This window comes from Corvus hawaiiensis, chromosome 11 (assembly GCF_020740725.1).
Source record: "Corvus hawaiiensis isolate bCorHaw1 chromosome 11, bCorHaw1.pri.cur, whole genome shotgun sequence".
Lineage (NCBI taxonomy): Eukaryota > Metazoa > Chordata > Aves > Passeriformes > Corvidae > Corvus > Corvus hawaiiensis.
Genome location: NC_063223.1, coordinates 11,559,540 through 11,580,523, shown reverse-complemented (window position 1 = coordinate 11,580,523; position 20,984 = coordinate 11,559,540). Strand labels below are relative to the sequence as shown.

At 36.9% G+C, this 20,984-nt stretch overlaps 1 protein-coding gene across 4 annotated transcripts in view; it reads right to left on the bottom strand.

Annotated features, from left to right (window-relative positions):
- The window catches only part of CFAP20DC (CFAP20 domain containing), a 72,315-nt gene extending 52,389 nt beyond the window's left edge, over window positions 1-19,926 (bottom strand). For 3 of the 4 annotated variants that reach the window (XM_048315378.1, XM_048315379.1, XM_048315380.1), the window contains exons 1-6: window positions 19,887-19,926; window positions 18,756-18,973; window positions 15,454-15,541; window positions 13,150-13,239; window positions 12,570-12,663; window positions 10,544-10,616 (exon numbers count right to left, since the gene is read on the bottom strand). In XM_048315378.1, the coding sequence (XP_048171335.1) occupies window positions 10,544-10,616; window positions 12,570-12,663; window positions 13,150-13,239; window positions 15,454-15,489 (293 nt within the window). In that variant the 5' untranslated portion in view covers window positions 15,490-15,541; window positions 18,756-18,973; window positions 19,887-19,926. Of the gene's footprint in view, window positions 1-10,543; window positions 10,617-12,569; window positions 12,664-13,149; window positions 13,240-15,453; window positions 15,542-18,755; window positions 18,974-19,886 lie in introns of those variants that run through there. The other variant, XM_048315381.1, reaches the window with a different exon arrangement.
- Window positions 19,927-20,984: the final 1,058 nt, after the last annotated feature.

Here is a 20,984-nt window from a genome sequence, read left to right as displayed (position 1 = left end):
AAAGAATTCAATTTGTATGAACTGAGAACCCAGTAGCCTTTAATAATCATACGTGTTTGGGCCGCTTAAGCTTGTGTTATCTTGGGACCTGCTAACTAGAAAAACATTATTTGCTTTCTGTTCCTAAAAATGCCTGTCACTGCACATAGATTCTTTTCAGCTCAAAGGTGAACACAATACATTGTCTGTCTGTTTTACTTCATGAGGACATATCTTCAAAGGTGAATTATAATACAGAAGTTTATTGCTCACTATTTGGGTCATCTCACAATGACACCAAGGGCACTGAACTTCAACATTTCTAATAAATTCAGACCACAGACATGGTCACAACAAAAAATTAGGTTTCCTTTAAACTGATAAAGAGGGTAATTTTTACGTTTTGTTTCCTTCAAGTCTTGTGAGCAGCTGTACTGTATTTGGCTGGGACCCACTTAAATTTCTTCAGAGGAGCTTGGAGAGTGCTGTGCTTTGAGCTTGTGCTGGAAGCAATGCTGGTAACTCAGGGATGTTTTCATTGCTGCTGGGCACCGCTTACACAGAGTCAAGGTCTTTTCTGCTCCTCACCTCATCTCACCAGCCAGGAGGCTGGGGATGTATGAAGATTTGGGAGGTGATACAGTCAGGACAGCTGATGCCAACTGACCCAAGGGATGTTTCAGACAATATGGTGCCATGCTCAGCAGTCAGAACTGTGGGGAAGGAGAAGGAATGGGGAAAGTTCAGAGTTATGTTGTCTTCCCACATAGCCATTACACAGCCCGGAGCTGTGGAGCTCCTGGAGATGGCTGAACATCTGCAGGCCCATGGGAAGGAGCTAATGCTTTGTTTAGATTTTGGTTGCATGTGCAGCTTTTGCTCTCCCTGCTAAACTGTCTTTATCTCAATGCACAAGTTTTTGTGCACTTTACCCTTGTGTCTTCTGTTCCCCATGCACTGCAGGAGTGAGAGAGGCTGCTGTGGCTCAGCTGCCTCCTGTGGTTAAACCACAACAGCAGCACAACCTTGACATTCCCCAGCAGTCCTCCCTTAACACTCCAGAGCACAAATATTACTTTAAAGGCTTCAGTCTGGGAGAATATGCTTAAAGTATGGGGAAACAATGATTAATTTACCTACTATTTTTGAACAAGCTTATTTCTAACAGATGGGTATTTCTCTGTAATTAGCATCCCCTCTGAGAAGATGACAAATAATTACAATAAACAACTTCTTGTCACTACTTTGTGTTGGTAAAAGTAACTACTCATAATCATTCAAATTCCAGGTTTTATAGAATAGTGAGACTCCCCTGTAGATTTGGTTTTTAAAAATTATTACTGAGAACACTTTTTCATTAGGTAAGAACTACCTGTAGCTTAACTAATGAAATGTCATCACCCAGAATTTGTAGACAAACACCCTAAAACATTTATAGGTTTCCTTAGATCAACTTAGGAGGACATTAACTCTGGGGCAAATTACATACTTTAGCTATTTTTGCAAATTTGAGAGTTTAATCAAGGACAGTACAAAATACACTGCAAGTATGTAAATATCAAAAGGTTCTACTAGCACAGGCAATAAAAATACATAAGCACCTTCTCGTTTCCCCCCACAGTCATTAAGACCATCATCCAAAGCAAACCATTCACTGGCTTTCCAGAACTTGCTGATTCTTTTCTCTCCCTTGCAGATAACCTGACCTTTAAACTATTCATCCTCATAACATGAGTGGGCAAACCAAAACAAAGTGGAAGACTCTACTATCTGTTTCAGTTTGAAAGACTAGCAGTTCCTCTTATAGATCACATGCACTTGAAAAGCAGAAATTCCACTACTGTGCCAAGACAAAAATATTATATCCTCACTATTGTTATTGTTTGATATGAGAGATTCCAGAATCAGTGGCACATACTTTTATGAATGGACAAATTATACCAAGTCCTTGAAAAGTGATTTCATCAGAAAACCTCCAAGTGTCTTACAGTGCTGGAACCTGGGTTTGATCTTACTTTTGAAGAAGTTTAAGCAAGATGTGAAAGAATTCCCTTAAGATCACCAGCTGACTGGCCACACAGCTAAGCCTTTGTCCCAAATGAATGCGTAGTTCCACTCATCACTTTACTTCCCATATACCCTTTGGTGAAAAACTATGGATCTAGTTTCCAGAAACTCTTCACTCTAAATCTTGGATGTTCAGAAGTGCTAAGAAATTGGGGCACCAAAGAACTCCAAAGTATTGGAGCAGTGGTTGCTTGGAGCTCCTTAGATTTCCTGGTTACGTGTAGAGCTGAGTAACTGTGTGGAGAAACCAGGCAGTTGCAATAACCTGACTGCTGAGAAACAAAAATACTATCCCTGCTGAACCTCAAACTGCTAATTCTCAACAGAAAATGTTGCTTTAAAGAGGCTATAACTGAGCAGTAGGAGCCTAGAATTAAGTCATGCATATCTCCAAACATCTGGCAATAAAAGCCAAAGTTCACTTTATAATATCAGCTCAATATGTTTAAATTTTATTATTTATGTCTTATATGAATAGGTTTATCTCTCTACCTCATGAAAAAAAATAAGTACCTTAGTTATAGAAAGGCCATTGGTAAATGTACAGCTTGGTTACATTCCAAAATGTAACACTGAACATATTTGTTTAGATCAAAAGACATACATTTATATCAGACTCTGTCATATAAGTCTAAAATAAGACTGTTTTTATGATGATAGATGTGCCAAAAGGAAGGGGGAAACCTTAGATACATAGATATAATCACTTCTAAAGTAGTGTAATTTATTTCTGTAAATACATTTAAAACAATAAAAATATTTATATTCCACTGGCAAAAGTAGGTGAAACATTCAAACAGACAAATTAAGAAAAAGAAGATGGCCTTAAAATAATGTAAAATAATTTATTTCCCAGGAGAAGGAAGATAATTACTTAAGAGCTAGTGTAACTTTCAGACTTTTCAATTACACTGCTTATTGGACAATAAAAATACAGGAAGGGTCTGGAGAAACTCTTTTCTGAAATAATTCAGACAATGGGAGCTAAAACATCAGATCTCTCAGTTGCAAAATGATTCCAGAGTACTTCTGGTGAAACTCAGCTTTTTTTTTCATGCTATCAAAAAGCAGAACCTACAATGACAAGAAACATCTGCAGCACACATCTTGGTTTTCAAAGAGGAATTTAAAAAAATCTATATGGGAGTTAATGTATTTTTATTATGTCTGTGCTTGAGTATTTATATCTAAGGGTCAGACATGTGATAGAAAAGTAATGAGACCATGTTGAGAAAAATGAGGTAGTCAACAAGAAAATCAACCTCATTTATAATAATATTCCTGTGATCAGCAGGTGCATAACTCTTCCAGCTATGGTCATTAACTGCATTCATTTCACACTTAACATCTACATTTGCAAACCATTTGAAAGTAAAATTACCTTCCAATTCAATTTTCAATTTTATTTTACATCTTCAAATTTGATTGACTGTTTTCCTCACAATGGTAACTATAGTGAGATTGCAAGCAAATGGTAGCAACTACCCAAGAGCACAGAGAGACTCATCTGCTCAGATTACCGTATTCACTTTGCTTCTGTATGGATAATAATTTATAACCATTTGTTAATGTTCAATTCAAGGCTAAAAATGAACTCAGAAAAAAACAACACTAAACTGTTGGAAGGGTGCTTCATTTGTCAGGATCACTTGGTCTTCAAATGAAAGTGTTTTTCTCTTTATAAATGACGTAACCTGGAAGTTTACCAAACACGAAAGCAGGTATTTCATCGATGTTGCTAAGGTAAGAGCAACTCCCATGCAATTTAATATCAACAGAAATCTCTTTGTATCCTGGTCAAAATTCAGAGAGAATTCTCTGCTAATGGTTCACTATTAGTACATTAGTATATTAGTACTTAACAACCGTAGTGCCATTTTCTCCATAAAAGGCATGTGCTTCCTAAAGATTAGATAGTAACATCATCATCTCAATTTTAAAGACAGAAAAACAAGGGAATAGCAATTGGCAGCTGATTTGCCATGCTTTCAAATTCTCAAGTTTCCTTATTCAGGAGCACCCAGTACTTCACATACATTTTCTTTTATGTGCTACTTGTAAATTGGTCTTGTAGGAGATACTATGTTACTGAAGTGGCTGCCTGATGATCTGAAATCCACAGCACTGTATCCTACCCTCATAAAAACAGATGTAGTTACCTTGAAAATCAATCAAATCTCTACAAAACAAGAGATCTGGAAGACTGATATGTCACCCAGACCTAGAGAACAAGTTGTGTTGTGTACTGAATTTCCTGTTGATAGTGTTTTTTTCTGGAGAGCATTAAGAAAAAAACCCCACAAAGTGCCCTTAACCAGTATCCATAAAGAGGGAGTAACACAAGTGGCAGGCACAAAACAAGAATCATCAAATCTGGTTGTTAGAATAGAAATCTTTCAAAATATGAGCAGTTATGAAGAAATGGTGAATCCTGACCTCTCCCTACAAGATACTGACTTATTTGCAATCAATTCACCAAATAAAAAAATGACCTGGTATTTTTGCTGACCAAGAATAACTTAGTGTGAAAATTTAATTACTCTTACAACTCCGCATGTTTCAAAAATTGTTCTGGAAGTGCTCACAAATATTCATAACATATTCTAGAAACTTCTATCAATATTTTAATATCCTTGGTTTTGAACTACTCTCATCTTTCTCTTATTTTCAAGTCTTTAGTAAATTCCATTTTACAGCATAATGCTATGTTCCTCTGAAGCATGGCTAACTTTGCCAAATCATTTAGAAAACTGTAATTCCACAAAATAGTTTTTAATTTTTCAGAACAAAGTATTCTAATGAGTATTAATACGTAGAAAGTTTAGTGCTGAATTCTTTTCCAGAATCTAAACAAATTACCTCTATAATGCAGTTATTTATGCCTGCAGCAAGTTCTGTTGGCTTTTTGTTTTAAGTTTATTGGCTGTTATTTTTTCCACTTTGTTATTCTTTCCATGAATTTTCTGTTCTAAGGTGACAATCCATCCTTTCATCCATCCTTTTCAGACAAAGGAAAGGATATGTTTGCACCTGCTAATGTAACAGTTCTCTTAAGTACAGCTGTTATTTCTCATATTTAAACCATTTATTCTAATTATTATGAATTACTATGAAGTCTTCCCTTTAAAAAGACAAGATTAACTTTCTTGCTAACAGAATTTACTTTATTTGGCATATGAAAATCCTGACTAACAAACCTTACCAACCAAATATAAACAGGATTTAGTTTACTTCATGTTACTTACATTGATCCACCAACCAAAATATAAATAATTAGTACTTTGCTTTCATCTAATGTTCTAGGAGATGTGATGACTGGGAGAGTTATTAAAAAATTTTTACTTTCAAATAGTTCCGGTTTGGCCAAATTTAGAAATACATCCTCTGAGAGAAGGCAGGCTACAACCACCCCTCCCCCACCAGGTTTGGGAAAAAATAAATTTTCCTCCAAGTAAGGTGAAAGAGATAAAAACCATTTATTTAACAAACACAAATGAAAAGGATAATAATGCTAAATAATAAAATCCCTCGCCCTGCTGAGAGAAACCTGGGGGAAAATTCAGAGTCCTTCCGTAGATCTCTCTCTCCCTCCTTGGAGCTGGGACAGGGTGGTGGGCCCACCTCCAGGGCCAAGGCCTTGGTGGAAGGTCCTCCCAACGTATTCTGATGTTGAAACTGTCCAGCAGAGAGAAAAGGAAAAAAACAAAGTCCCAGGAAAACAAAAGTTCAACTCTCTGGAAGAAAAGGAGCTGGGGAAAAAAAACTGCCGAAAGCTGACTGGAAGGAAAGCAAGCCGGGTGCTTCCCTTCCCTCTCGCTCCCCTGCAGCAGCCGAAAAAAGTCTCTATCTCTGCGTGACCTTGAACAAGCTGCAAACTGCTCTGAAAAAGTTTTGCTCAGTTTTTCCTCCCCTCTCTCAGGCTCAGTTTAAAGGCATAGAAAGGCACAAAAATTAATTTCTGGGCATAGGGCAGCGATATGGGATACACATCATAAGGTCACCCCAAGACACAAATATATGAGTTAAAATCTGCTTTGTAAATTGTGAAATTTAACAAACCAAATACTTTTAAGAATGTTTCTGTATTTCACTCCTGCTTCACAAAAAAATCAAGGAACATGTCTCATGCTATTAAATACCAGAATTTCAAAAAATTTTTCAGCTAAGTCTATTCAATAAAGTTTACCTCCAGTCTCCATCTAAAATCTTCCAATAATTTCAGATGTACATGATAGAATTAGGAACTATGTCCTGCTTTGAATTTTAAGAGGTTGGTCTAAGTTTTGCAAGACTAACCTAGATTCATATTGTTCTGTATCTGAAAACATGATGGGTGTTTAGGTTAGCAGGAATAATTTATGATTATCTCTGTCAGCAAAGCTAAAATGATGACTGATTATGATAGCACCTAACTCACATAAATTCAAACGGTTACGGTATCTATGAATAAATTAGCTATGCCTGTAAAACCTACTGTGTTGTGGTTATTAAAAATCTCAAAGTAATAAACTTATATGTATAGAACCAACTGTTTGAAAACAGGAAATATGGTACCAAAATACATGTTCTACTGTACTGTTCACAGGCCTTGTAATAAGATTTCTTATCAGCAAGCACAACTACTTCAGGAAAAAAGAGATTTTAACCCCTTTTCCCTACAGATTCCTCCATACATAACTAGCTTCAACAGAAAACTTATCAGGCATGTTCCAGAGTTTGAAACTCTCACAGAGCTTGCATTAATTCAGAATATAACAAGAGCTGATGCCTTCTGGAGCTGGCAAAGGCTAGTGGCAAGCAAAGCTAATTTGATTATGAACAGTGGGATAGTAATTGAGCAACCCTGTTGATATGCGCTTTACCAGCTGAGCAAAGGTTGAAAGGTTTGAGGTTGAAACATCAGGAAGAATTAAGAAATTAAGAGACAAGTATTGTTAGAGTGAATGAGCCATCATGTGACGCTAAGCACATTCTGGCTGGAAAGATGGTCCATAAGGTACTGCGTGATTCTATGAAGTGGCAACACAGCAGAACCCCATGGCATGTTAATACCGAGCACCAAGTCTGGGCTTTGGGGCAGGACTTGGCTGAGCAGCAGTTTTCACTGACAGTGGGCATGTTTGCTCTGCAGGTTGTCATGTCAGAGGTGAGGGGATCTCATAAGAGAGCTCAGACCTCCCCAGCTACAAACTATGCCACATGTGATTTACAGCTGTTTACCATGCGAAGATTTAAACAAGTTTGAAGCACCATGAATTGGCCATCACTGAGAGAGGCAGCATGACTTCAGAGCTGCAGCAATGGATGACTAAGTACCGCACCTGAACTGGGAAAAAAAAAAGGCTGAGCAATCCACAGGGACTCATACAAGACCACAAAATATTTCAGTACACAACCAGGAATTGAGCATCTCATCCTTGTTTGTTCTTACACCAGATCAGTTGACTTTTTTTTTTTTTTTTTTTTTTTTTTTTGATGCTATGGTACAATTGCAAGGTCTGTTTCCTCACATCAACAGCTCTACTCATTTGCTGTAAAACTTTCCATTACAAAATGTGCTAATTTCATGTGACACCCAACACTGAGAAAAACCCTATCAGAAACAAAGCATGACCATGACTGGCATTACAGTTCTTTAGGAATAAATGTTTGAGTGCTTGTCAAAATGCCAAGCAGAAGTACTAACACCCACATGTCCATATTTGGGAATTAAAGCAAAAATGACAACACAAGCCAGATGCTGTTTTCTTTTACATGCAAATATTTCTTCAAACATTGAGTTACCTTTGCTTTTTAGAAAAGTAGCAAAATCCATAACACTGAAGATTTAACAACTGGCTACTGCATTTGCAGCAGACAGCTATATTCAGCATTACTAATAGCTTTGCTATTATTTGCTCCAAAGAAGCTGCATAAATTACATGCTCTCTACCTTAGTTGTGATTTTATTATGCTTCATCAAATTTTTCATCCACAATCTATTTTACACATTTTTATGCAGATCAATACATTGATTGTTAATGTGGTGGTATTCATCTAATCATGCCATGTAAAAAAGTATCTAAAATTCTACTTAAATTTCCTCCAAAGAAAGATAAACCAGCTAATACATACAGTTTGCACATTTCAGTATTTATGACAGGAATCTTGCATGACTGGTTGGCAGCAGCAAGTTAGAAAGTTTAGCTCAGCTGGTGCCAGCAGTGATGGATGGCCTTGAAGAAATTCTTGTTTGCTGACCAGATCAGTCACTGAACAGAATGCAAAAGAGGATGAGGCTCAAACTAAATTTCTATTTCCATCTCTCAGAATGGGAGAGCAAGAAATGTAACACAAAGCTTCATGCCCAGCTATTACAAAACTTGTCAGTGTTTTTCACATAAAGTAAATTTCATAGCTTGGTATGCTATCAATTTTCACTTGAAGCTGCTCAAAGATTCAGCACTAAATATTCAGGTTGTGTAAGAAACCATCTTTGAACACTAAACTTCAGGAAGCAACAATACAATATTCTGTCTGCACACAAGCAAGAGATTTCTTTTGAAACATCTGAAATGAAGGGAAATGAATGGCAGTCACATGAAGCAAGAAGGACTTTGATATTAACTGGATTATCTTCAGTCTGCTAGGATAAAATTATGCATTGTCTATTCTGCAAGTCTTGAAGGACTTTATGGGTACAAGTAAGTTACAGCTGATTACAAATACAAAACTTACTATTAAAACTATTTTAAAAGAAGTTTTATTAACTTTTTCTATAGTTGCACTAAGTGGGGTACAACTAATATTGTACTTTTAAGATATAAACACCTTCATTCAAAGTCACTGGAGCTACAGAGAGAATATATAGTTAATACAGTTTATATTATATACAGTATATAGCAATATAGTGTGGATATAAAAATGCTGCTAGCAAGGATTTTCTTGCTATTTTCTAAGTCCATGAGAGACTTTTCTCTCTCACAGAAGAGAGTAGCAGAGTTCTATAAACGATGAAACACCTGCAACCTTGAAAAGTCTTGTTTATGGTACAGTAGAAAAATATTTTGACAATGGATGTTTTAGGATTTTAGCCAATCACCCCAAGGGGTGGTTGATCCTTTGTCTAATTAGACTATGAAGAAAAAAGTCTATAAAAGAGTTTGTAAAATAATTAAATAAATCAATCTTCCTGCACAATTCCTGCCTGCTGGATCTTCTCTCCTCCTCCCTACGGCTGCGGGACATGGTAATATACCCTAGGGCATTTTAATAATATAGTATATATTACATAAAATATATATATAGCAAATACAAAATACATGTATTTAAATGTACACAAGTTCCTAAGAATATTATAAGAACATATATTTGCTTTTATAAGAGGGACATAGTGAAGATAGGAACAGGAAGTAGAGAGAAAAGATGAAGAAAATGTAAAGTCTAAATATAAACTGGAAAGAGAAAAGACAAATAAGGGTGGGAGAGGTGATAGAAAATGTTTTTATCAAAAAAAAGCAAGCCGTGAGAAAAATAAAATTAGTAGAAGTGGAAAAGAGGTTCTTGTTAAGAAGGTGGCAAACACCCAAAACAATCAAACTCAATATGACACTATAGAAAAATCTGAACTCCTGCACCTGTCATTAAGTCTCTGCCCCTGCCTACAGGATGCCCATGAGAAGCAAATCTTGGTTTTAGTTTAGTACTTGGTATTTGGTCTCTGTTTGCTGCATTACATATCCTGTTTTGTCTCTTCGTCCCTTTAAATGCAAACTTACAGAAAGTCAAACAAAAATAAAATCCTTCTTTCACTTTACACAATTTAATTGCATATCATTCAACCCATTTTTTCTTGCAGGGCTTCTAACAGCCTAATATTTCTTTTGTTAATCCAAGTCTCAGATATTCTACAGGCTACAAAGCTGAGTGAGTTGTGCTGTTTATATATAAACAGATGGTGTCACTAGGGGAGAAATGTTGTCCAAAGCCTGACAACTGCCCAAGTTTAAAACTCTGTCAAATAATTTCACACCGAACTAATAAAAAAGTCTGTTTCTGCTGTATCTCTCCTTCTTCACAGTGTGAAAATAATTATACCAGTTGAGCACTCCATTTGTTGTACTAGCTTTTTAGCATTTGTTTGGTTGTGTTTTTCTCCCCCAGTTATTAGAATATGTATTTCTTTCTGCCCTGGACCAAAGGGCCCCCTCTTATGGCTTTTTCATAAGTCTCTTAGGAATTTTCAGGCAGTCCTCATGCACCAGTGTTCTCTTAGGTTTGATAAACTTGCGTCCCATTTCTTCAGATTTTTCACCTTCATTCAGGATTTTTTATAGTTTGTTCTGTCTTCAAAGGAATGTCACTATTTAAAACATCTAAGAAATAATGATCTCATTAGCTTAATTACTTTTTATTGACTTGACAAGTCACCATGCTTTAATGCAAAATATGCCACCACAATTAATGACTGCAATCAAGAATTCACTTTAAGTATTGAAGGAAATTTTATGCATCTTACAGTAACTCAGTGGAGAAGTCTTTTCCCAATGGCACAAAAATCTGAAGTGTCAGAAATTGCTGCATCAGTCCCACTAGAAACAGGAAAAAAAAAAGTGCTGTGTGCATGGAGATGCACGTTTCAGTATCCAGCATTTCAATTTTGTACCATAAGCTATGCTCCTGCAACCCTATTTCCCAAGGTTCACACAACATATGAACACAAGAAAAACCTGAAGAAATCCAATTCAAACTGCAATAAAAGTATTGTTTTAAAAGTCCCACCTGTGGCTTTGGTGGAATTCTCATGAAAGCAAAAGGAACCTTCTTTTAGCTTACAATTTTTGTTTCCAAGAGCATGAAGACAATAAATATCCCGTAAGAATTATAAAATGAAGTAATACTTTCCTATCAAGATTATCTTATAGTCATGTTAAACTTGCACTCATGTTGGTGACAATGTACACCTTGTTAAACAACTTGAAAAAACTCTTGGGTAAGAATGCAATTCAGATCATGACAACACTGCTCAGTGGAGACTTCTGATTTTTAGAACAATAGCAAAGGAGCTTGACTGAGGGAGCAAAAAAAAATTCAGGTAGCTCCCTATCAAGGGAAAACAGTACAAAGCTGCCTGAACTGAACCATATGTTGTTTTCTTAGGTATTCCATCAGGGAGGATACAGGCTGCTTTTCACTGACTTCACAAGACTGAACAGAAACATTGGCTCCTCTTTTGAAAATTACGGATCAGAACTTTCTTCTTTTGAGGGCCAAATGACACCTTAAAACTTCAAATTAGATTTGCATATATGGTACCTTTTATTTTGGAGGAGTATACAAAGTTACAGTGCAACTGGGAGAGCATATACTTGATAAATTAAATACTTGAGGTACATACACCTCAAGAGAGGAAGAGACCAAGACAGAAGGGAACAGAATGGTAACAGATGGAAACCTGACTGCATTATTGCAGCAGCAGCTAAAGTAAATTTAAAACCAAACTATTTTTAGCAGTGATTACCCACAAAATTAATTCTTAATCCTCATTTTAATGTTTAGCAACAGCTAGGAATTTTTTTCTTTCAATTGTTTACTAGTATTTGCTATAGTAGTTCATTGTATGATTGAAAATGAATGAGATTTCTCAAAAATATACATTGCATTAATATTTATTTTAATGAAGATAATAGCCAATTTCTTTTATGAAAATCAGACTAGACTTCAAGGCCTTACTGCATGACCAGACGGAAAAATTTATTCCTTTTTTTTTGTGTTTATTGGAAAAAACTTATGTCTTACTGTACACCCTGCATTAGAAGTATACTAGAAGATTCCCATTCCATTTGTTTAAAATCACCATCTCAATTTTTTTCAAAACCAGTTGATTTAGTTAATTCTAAACCAGCTCAATTCACTCCTACAAGCCTTATAAGGTACAACACCCTGTCATGGAGTTTAAGGCGTATGGTGATTGCTGTATTGCAGACTGGTTTATTGTAGTGCAACAGACATCCTGGGAAAACACTCCACACTACCCTTAAACACTCCTTACACAAACACAGTGGAAATTTGGCTGTAATTTTCTTGTACCGCTAGTGCTTATTTGATACAAAAGTAAAAATTCTCTAAAAAGTAAAATGAGAAAGGGGACAGGAACCTATTTCACATTCATCAATGCCAGTTGAATTAATGACTTTAGTAAGTGCTGAATGGAGTCAGAAGTTATTTATCAGACAGTGGTCTGCAGCAGAATCAGGTACAGAATTGAACTTGGCAGCACCAGGACATGTAAGATCTTCCCTACAGCACTTACTCTAATATGGCATTTCTGTAATTTTTACTTGTTTGTGACTGACCTGCTAAAAAATGAAAATGAAAAAAATGAAAAAAAATGAAAAAAAATGAAAAATTGAAATGAAAAAAACCACTTTTCCTATGCTGAATTATGCCTGAACTAAGGGAGAATAATGTAAGTTTACATTCCAGTGTAAGACTGATGTAATAATCAGAACAACATCACAGACATTTAATTCTTTGATACTCACAGGTTTGTCTAGTTTCCTTTGGTAGCTTCATTTTGTTGATTAGACTGTTTCCTTCAAGTACAAAAACAAAGCCTTTAAGTTCTTTGTCATATTCCTACAAAAAGGAATAACAAACATAAGCATCCTGATAGAATTCTCCTCCTGACAACCAACGATGCTACTAACATGCAAAGCTATTTTTTTTAATCAGAAAATGCAGATGGCGCTGCAAGTGTGACTGATCCAAATTTGATGGCAAAAATATAATCCATATAAATCTGTTTTTTACTTGTGTGTTTTATGAACAAATAATGCTGACAAAAAGGACTCATGATTCAGTGTGCAAAGCTCAATTAATTGGTTACCAGAGTATCAAAATTACTGTCTAGATATTTAAACTGTAAAATTACACTGTAACCAACTCAGTCCGCAAGCAGGCATATAGAACTAATTTAAGTAGTCATTTAGTCTGTCATAATGACAGAACTGCAAGTGACAACTCCACTATCAGGTCAAAGCCCTCATTACCTTCTAATTTTAAGCTTCATTCACATATTTCTGGTTTATACTCTAGGTTTTATAGATTTCTTAAAAATCTTACTTTTGATATAGCTGATGGGTTGCCAAATATCTTCCATTTTGCTCCTGGGTTCTTGCCTTGAGCACTGAATACTTCAACAAACCGGCCACCCTATGACAAAATGTTTTAAGGATACATCATCCAGCCAAATGCTCAGCTCAAATGCTCTCAGGTCAAGATGAGAAACTAAGAATCCCTCTCTGTATCATGCTGTTACCACAGTCAGCATTACTGATCAGTCAGACAGCACAATATCAATAACAGCTTCTAGACTACTATAATATATCAATTCACGTAGTCAATACTTGGCTTTACTAGAGGATAAGAAGATAAAATTGAAGGAATACTATGGAGTATTTTAAATGATTTTATTTATACTGTCATTCTGTTAAAAGCAAAATTATTGTAAATATTCTAAAACCATGCAGGAGATGACTAATCTATATTTAGATAAGATTTATTTATATGATTTGCCAAATGAAATGAGTTTTAAAACCTGCTGCTGAAAAATAAAAGGTGCTACAGATTGGATGTTTTGTCTGATTTCCAATGGAAATGAAGTTTACACCATTTGTCTACATATGTGAATGGCTTGGCCTATCTATTTTGCAGTAACTTTTCTACTAGTTACCAAATTCCAGCCTGATTTGAGCAAACAAAAATTTACTAATTTTTCTGGCCAATTTATGTGGCCTGGTGGTAGATCTGTTCCAGTCAGTATCACCATGAAAAGGTAAGGGCTACAGCCTTCATGAGGCAACAGAGAATTATTACTGGAAAAAGATTATTATGGATGTCCCTGTCAGGTGAACACTCCTGACACAGAGCAGGTGCCCTATTAGATATCAAGGAATCTAAACATAGGCTCTTGGGGAGGTTGGCTTTATCTCCTCTGCTTAGGGAATTACTTGCTTCTATATTTTTCTCATTTGATGTTGCAATTTTTGTGACATCTGATGCACTCAGCCTACAGTTTGCTAAGCATTTTTCAGCAGCATGGTTGACCTAATCAATCATTACAACTCTGCCATTCCCTTCTCATTTCTAGCTGCCTTCACTCCCCAATTCTCTTTATGCTCAGCTGCCCAAGCAATTGCCCGCAAGTCAGAATGAGCAAGAGGGGCAAGCAAAAGAAACGCTCCTCAGATTAGTTTTTCAGAGAACATCAACTCTGCACTGTATATGAATTAGGTATTTTTCTCTGCCCACATGCACCTGGCAGCTCCAGCCACACAGCTGATCCCAGTGACTGGACTTAGCAAGTTCTAAGGAAATTCAAAATGGCATTCCATAAACTGCACTCAAAATCTTTTTTATACTTATAATGGATGAATTTTTTAATATGGTATATTATCAATTTCCAAGTTACCTGATTTATTTAAGGACTACAGGATCAAGCTCTCAAAAAGTTAAAAAAGATTTTTAACTGCCAAGTTGTATGTGCTTGCAGCAAATCTTAAACGAGGCTTTTTCTTCCATCTTTACAAATACATTTTGTTAATCACACAGGCCTTGAGTTGGCCCTGATTTGAGTGGACAGGACATGGAAAAGGATCAGACATGACATGAGAAAATATCAAACAAACACTGATGCAAGAAGCTGACAAAAGTTACTTGGAGCTGTGGAGGATGGTTGGGTCTCATGGGGGCCCCAGTGAAGTTAGGCAAGAAACTGCCAAACTCCACAATCAACTGGAGGGGAGTATGGGGTATCTTTGGGGAGCACAATCCTGCAAAGCCAGTGGCAGCTAGGCATCAGAAATTCCATGAAAAGCTGACACAGCCTAGGGAACAGCATCAGAAATACCAATTTTGGGTACAGAAGTAGCACATCTGGGACCAGCGGGGAAAATGTAGTTGGGGTGGGTTGTTCTCTTGGGATGGGACTAGTGCAGAGAAAGGGAGGCAAAGTGTGGTGGAAAGAGAGGCCAGAAAAGAGTAAAAGTGATAATGAAGTTCCAAATGACGTGACTGCTGTTGTCACAAGCTTGTGCTGGACCAAGAGAATAAACCAACCCCCTTTTCTGACTACACCTTAGGAGCTGGGACTCCTTCCATGACGGCATGGAAGCAGATGTGCCTTCCCTGGCCCACAAGGGTAAAGAACAAAAGCCACTGGCAAACCCATGTTAGTGCCCATTCTAGACCTGACAGCATCAGCAGCTACCCACTACTTCGTAACACTTCTATAAAAATACTGAATAATGAAACACTCCAAAATACTCCTGTAGCTGGACTTTTTGCCTCTCAAGATAAGCTATTTTAATTGAGCTCTCTCAGAGATGAAATGAAAATGGGTAAAAAATAAAATTATTTATGTTTTACCTGATAGTGGTTTTTGAACATTTTTCCAGCTTTCATAAGCAGAAAATAATTTTAGCTTCTCATATAGTAAAGACACTTGCAAGCTATGCTGAAAAACAAACAAACAACTTTATTTAGGATTTGACAGGAAAAAAATCCTATAATGACACTCCAGCCATATTTTAAAATATGTGAATACTATTATAAAGTATTTTTCAGAGTAGAAATGTATATCAACTGCCTGAGAGTGCTACTGCAAAAGAATTAACACCAAAATAATATTAATATTGATGGTGTCTTGGAAAATATTCTCTTTGTGCATCAAGTACTCAGGGCCGCCTTCTCTTATATTCCAAGTAAAACTAGTACATTTACGTCAGTCCCTATTTTTAATCAATGAAGACTTCCTCATTCTTTAAAAATGCTTAGAAATCATCTTTGATATATATCTTTTATTGTTCTTTGTTATCAAGTGCCCACTGGAAAACATTAGACTCCATTGAAGAGGAGCTTAACATTCAATATAGAAAAGCAGAAACATGGAGCAGCTGCAGGAGAAATCTCTTCATCTAGAGGTATTTGGCAGAGACTCCTGAGACAAGTTATCTTCTTTCACATTCAGCACTCTTCTTTGAGGATGATTACTGTATGACTCAAACCAAGCACTTCAGTTATTTGAGGGCTGCTCAAGTCACTGTGAATTAAGACATGCTTGCAGTTATAGAATCAGAACAGTGGGAAGGGAAGGGACTGATACTGGAAGCCTCCCACGTTCCTCTTTGATCACGCTGAGTGTCTGGGCTCACCTGGCATCAACAGAAAGTGAAGAGACCCTGAACACAAAGGAAGTTGTCACTCTCCACAGACAGGGTGAATCAGCCACAAGAGACAACAAGCACCTTCACTGAGAACTGAAAGTGCTTCTCAACTCACAGAAAAATCCTTTCACAAGACTCTGCTCACTTTTATTTGAAATACTTTATTCTGTTCCTGTTCAGTTTAGGTACAAACAACTTAAGAATTAATTTATTTTTAATTACTAGATATTTTTTCAGACTGCAACCAGTTTCTTAACAAAGAGTAACAATATGCTGACCAGGTGATTATAAATACAGCTTCTCATAATGAACAGCTCAAGTCTCACAACCAAAAAGTAACAAAGCTTAAAAAAATTATGAAATATGAATATGACTACAAATGTACTAGAAATTCAGTGACAATATGCATGAGTTCATGAAGAATGAATCCATTTAAAGGATTAGAGCAGCATTCTATTTCAAGAAGTAAATCACTCATTCATGAAAATGTGATGAAATCTATTGATATTTATTCACAATTATTTTAATCAGCAATAATTAATCTTAAAGTTGTCTGTAAATAAAATAAAAATGGAAAAACAATCAGATATTATAAACTTATCCCATGATGCTGCCAGAAATAGTAGTTAATTTTTACTTTTTATTATAAGGAAAATGAAATTATAAACCACAGCATTTATAACAGGCCTATCAAAACTTGTAATTAGTATTTTGATCAAATTTAACTAATATTGTCACTGCACTTCTAAAACACCAGTTTCCATGTTTTAGACCATTTTCTATACAAATTTTCCACTTGGTGGCTTAATTTTTTTTAAAAAAATTACTACATTAATAGTTATATTGAGAGACTTAATTATGAACTAGACATTTTAGAAATATATTTTAAAAAATGCACTTCTAAAGCGAGTGTATTAGACTTTCCTTCTCTCTAAATATTCACTTAACATAAAGATCACTTATTTCTGAAATCACTGTTCACTTTTCTGTCTGCAGCCCTATCTTTGTTATTACCTACAGCCTTTAAACAAGCCAGAACTACTCAAAATTGTATGATTCACATCTTAGTGAGAAGCAGTGGCACCATGAAACTAATCTCAGTGACCTACTGTTTTGATTCCCTTTGCCAGAGCAAAGTGTGAAGGACCAGTAGGGAATAAGAGACAGGAGCCAAGCCCTCCTGCAGGACATATTTACGATGAGTGTCTCCCTGTAACTCACACTCTGAGGCACTTGTCATTCTAGGACTGAGGATTTCACCATCACCCAGTTTTTATTTATTATTAATTTAAAGTGAAGGAGATGCAGAGGAATACACTGCTTTCTACTTGGGTCAAAGTACTTTCACTAACTTTTGCTTTAAAGATCAGTTTCAGATTTGCCAAGCATAATGCACCTAGCACAGCCCTCATATATTCTGCAGTTCTGTTATGCCTTATTACATCTTAGGGAAAAATATTAGGACTACATAAACCTGAGGAATTCTAAACTAAAAGTCACTGTATAAAAAGTTATCAGTTCTGAGACTGAAAAAAGTAACTCATCTCTTTCAGGGACTACTACCAGTATTCTGGCTTAAAATTTGTCATCAATGCAGTTGTGTTTTAAACTGATACACAAATTGACAAGGTAGGTTATCTGCTAATTTGCAGAACATATTTTATGCAGACTCAGAAAACTGATGACTGTTGTAGGTACCAAATTCATAACCTCTTCCTAACTTCAGTGGAAGGTAAACTAGACCCAAAGTTTTTAAGCATTTGTGTTTGGATGAGTCATTCAGCTACAAAGCTGATAATTGTAAACACCTCTGTGAAATCAGCAAAATGTCAATTTGTTTTTCAAATAGGCAGGAAAAATACTGCAAGTGACATTGCAACACATCTTTGCTCATATATTGCTTAATTATAACTTATCAAATTTCATTACTACAAATGAAGACTAGAAATTACCTTTGCTATTAAGATTGGTAGCCACTACCAACATTAAGTGAATGATGTATTTGTCATGTAATTACTGAGGTAATGTTAAAAAGTGTTTTCATTTTGCATCAAGTATTATTGTCTTTAATAATAGTAACCTATTCTTAAAGCAGAGAATGGTCTGGAAAATTGATAGTTGCAGTATTTTTCCTCTTTTCACCGTTCCCCTTCCCAGTCCCTCCAGAAATTCTAAACATCAAGAGCATTTGAAATCCAGAGGGACTATTTTAAAAAAATCAACAGCAATTTGAAATGCAAGTCCTCAATTTTTTGCATAGTTATCAAATAAATAGGAATTTTATGACATCTTTGTAGAATGCCATAAACTAGTAGCTTTCTCATTTTTCAGTCACAGATCAAACTTACTTTTTTATTGCCCTGAACCATGTACTTTAGTATGTCAGTCCAACTGGAAATACAGGCTTAAGGTATCAGTCAATGACAAACAATCAAGAATGTAACTTATAAAGTTAAGCAGCAATTAAAGACACTTATCTTTGAATAGAGTCCAATCAGGATTTACCTTGTGATGCCTTGGTTTGTGCAGTGACTTTGATCATTAGTTTCACCATGTTTCTTATAATTGATAATAAAGTAGCAGTGTCCAAAGTGCCCCTTATTCTTTCCATTCACACAAGCCACTTAGGACTCCGCAGAAATATCTCCGTTCTATGACAGCTTCTTATGTATTTTTCAATAATATTTGGTGTTTATGTAGCCCCAGGATTCCAACAATTGGTCCTTTGAAAGTAATAAGCAAAAAGAGTATTTCATGAACAGCAAATGCAAACAGACCTTCATGCTTTCTTAATCTAATTAGTACTAAGCACTGTTCTAAATTCAGGAGAGACAGGGATGGTCAGACTCACACAAACCTAAACCCCTTCATAGTCATGGTTAGTCCCTTGTCTTAAAAGGCACTATTTACATAAGTATATGAATACATGTTTCTGATAAATATCCCGATGTTGGAAAAGCTGTGTTTATTTAAGATTTTCTATTCTAAAGTCAAATTCGTGAAGCAAAATAAAGTGAATTTGCACTTACTACTAATTTGCATTGAAAAATGACACGAATACACTATTTCTGGCAGGGCACGCAGGCTTAGACCCACGACTGTTGATACATATAACTCACCATCATGGGCCCAAAGCCAGAGCTGATTTATGGCAGCTGGGACACGCCAGGGAAAGCAGTTCATCACTGATGAAAGGTTTTAGTATCTCCCAGACAAATGAATTCCACACATTAAATATTTAAAGCTGGGTTTGTAACACCGCTATATATTTTCTCAAAATACAAGTTAGCATAATAAATGGGCAAGAAGACCATTAATAAGCTATTGCAAAACTACTGGTGCTCCAACGCGCGAAGCAGAACGGCTTTTATGCATAACGTGCAGAATTAAGGGGAAAAAGAACTTAAAATCGGGACTCTTGCTTTATAAAAATAGGACCGCAAAACGCTTTGACACAACACCCACGACAACCTGCGGCCCCCCTTCCCTGCGCAGCTACAGCGGCACGGCCGCGGCCCCCCCGCCCCTCCGCCGGAGCTGTTGTTGGGTTCAGGATCGCAGTCGGCGTCAGGATGGGGATCGGAACTGGGGCCGGGGCCGCCGAGCCTGGGGAGCTCCGTCCCCGCCGGGTCTCACCTGCGTGAGGGCGGCGGGGCCGTTGGAGATGGCGGCGCGGGCGGGGCGGCCCCTGAGGGCCGGTACCGGCTCGGGCTCACCGGCGGCGGCCCCTTGGGGGTGCGGGGGGTGCCGGTGTCTGGCGGCGGCTGCGCTGCCCGCGGTCCCCGCCCCCGCAACCAAGTCCCTCACACCTGGCCGGGGCTGCCGCAGAGCCTCTGCTGGCCCCCAGCGTGTGTGAAATGACGCCGTGACACCCAGGGCCCGTGCAGGTCCCTCGAGCGCAAATGTCGTTGACATGTCAACTCATTAAATATATTTGCCCTTTACCCTTTAAGGCTTCATTCTCTAAAATTTTTTGTTTTGCTTTGTTTCGTTTTTCTTTTTCTTTTTCGTTTCGTTTTTTTTTTTGTTTTTTTTTTTTTTTTTTTTGTTTTTTTTTTTTTTTGTGAGAGGGATGAAGGATGAGCTACAGCAGCCATATCAAAGTCCTTGGTTTTTAAGGAATTACACTGGCCTCGGAGGTCTGGCATTTTTCCCTACGAGAAGAAAGCAAGAAGGACGGCCCCATTAGTTTAACATCACTGGCAAGTACAGACAAACACCTCCCGACGGCTTCAAAATCTCTGGGAACAAGGTTATGGGGAACTAATTTGATCTGGGGTTTTATAATGCGGTATTAGTCAAACAAGATCTTCCCTTGAAGTGACTGCTTTTTTGATCACAGCATTTCTTCATGAAACTTTGTAGCCTTTTCACAGAAAAGTGCTGGAATACCATTTTCTTCCTCAAAGTGTGTCTTAATGTTTCTACGAAGAGCAATTATTAAGAACTTTGTAACCTATCACAGCATACTGACATATATGAACTGGAAGGGCTGAGCCACCAATGGGACCAACTGTGCTCAGCCCACCATCACTTGCTCGCCTTCCTCGCTTTTCCTCCTGAAAGGTACTATCCTGATTTTGCCAAGGAAGGGAATGAGTTAAATCAGCTTTAGGATGTATTTAGCTTTCTCATTTGACCTTAGGATTTTCAAAGAAATCCAGTGTAGCTTTATCGTACACTGGATTACACTGATTTGAGTTCTTGGGTACTGGAGATAAGGAAAACAATAAT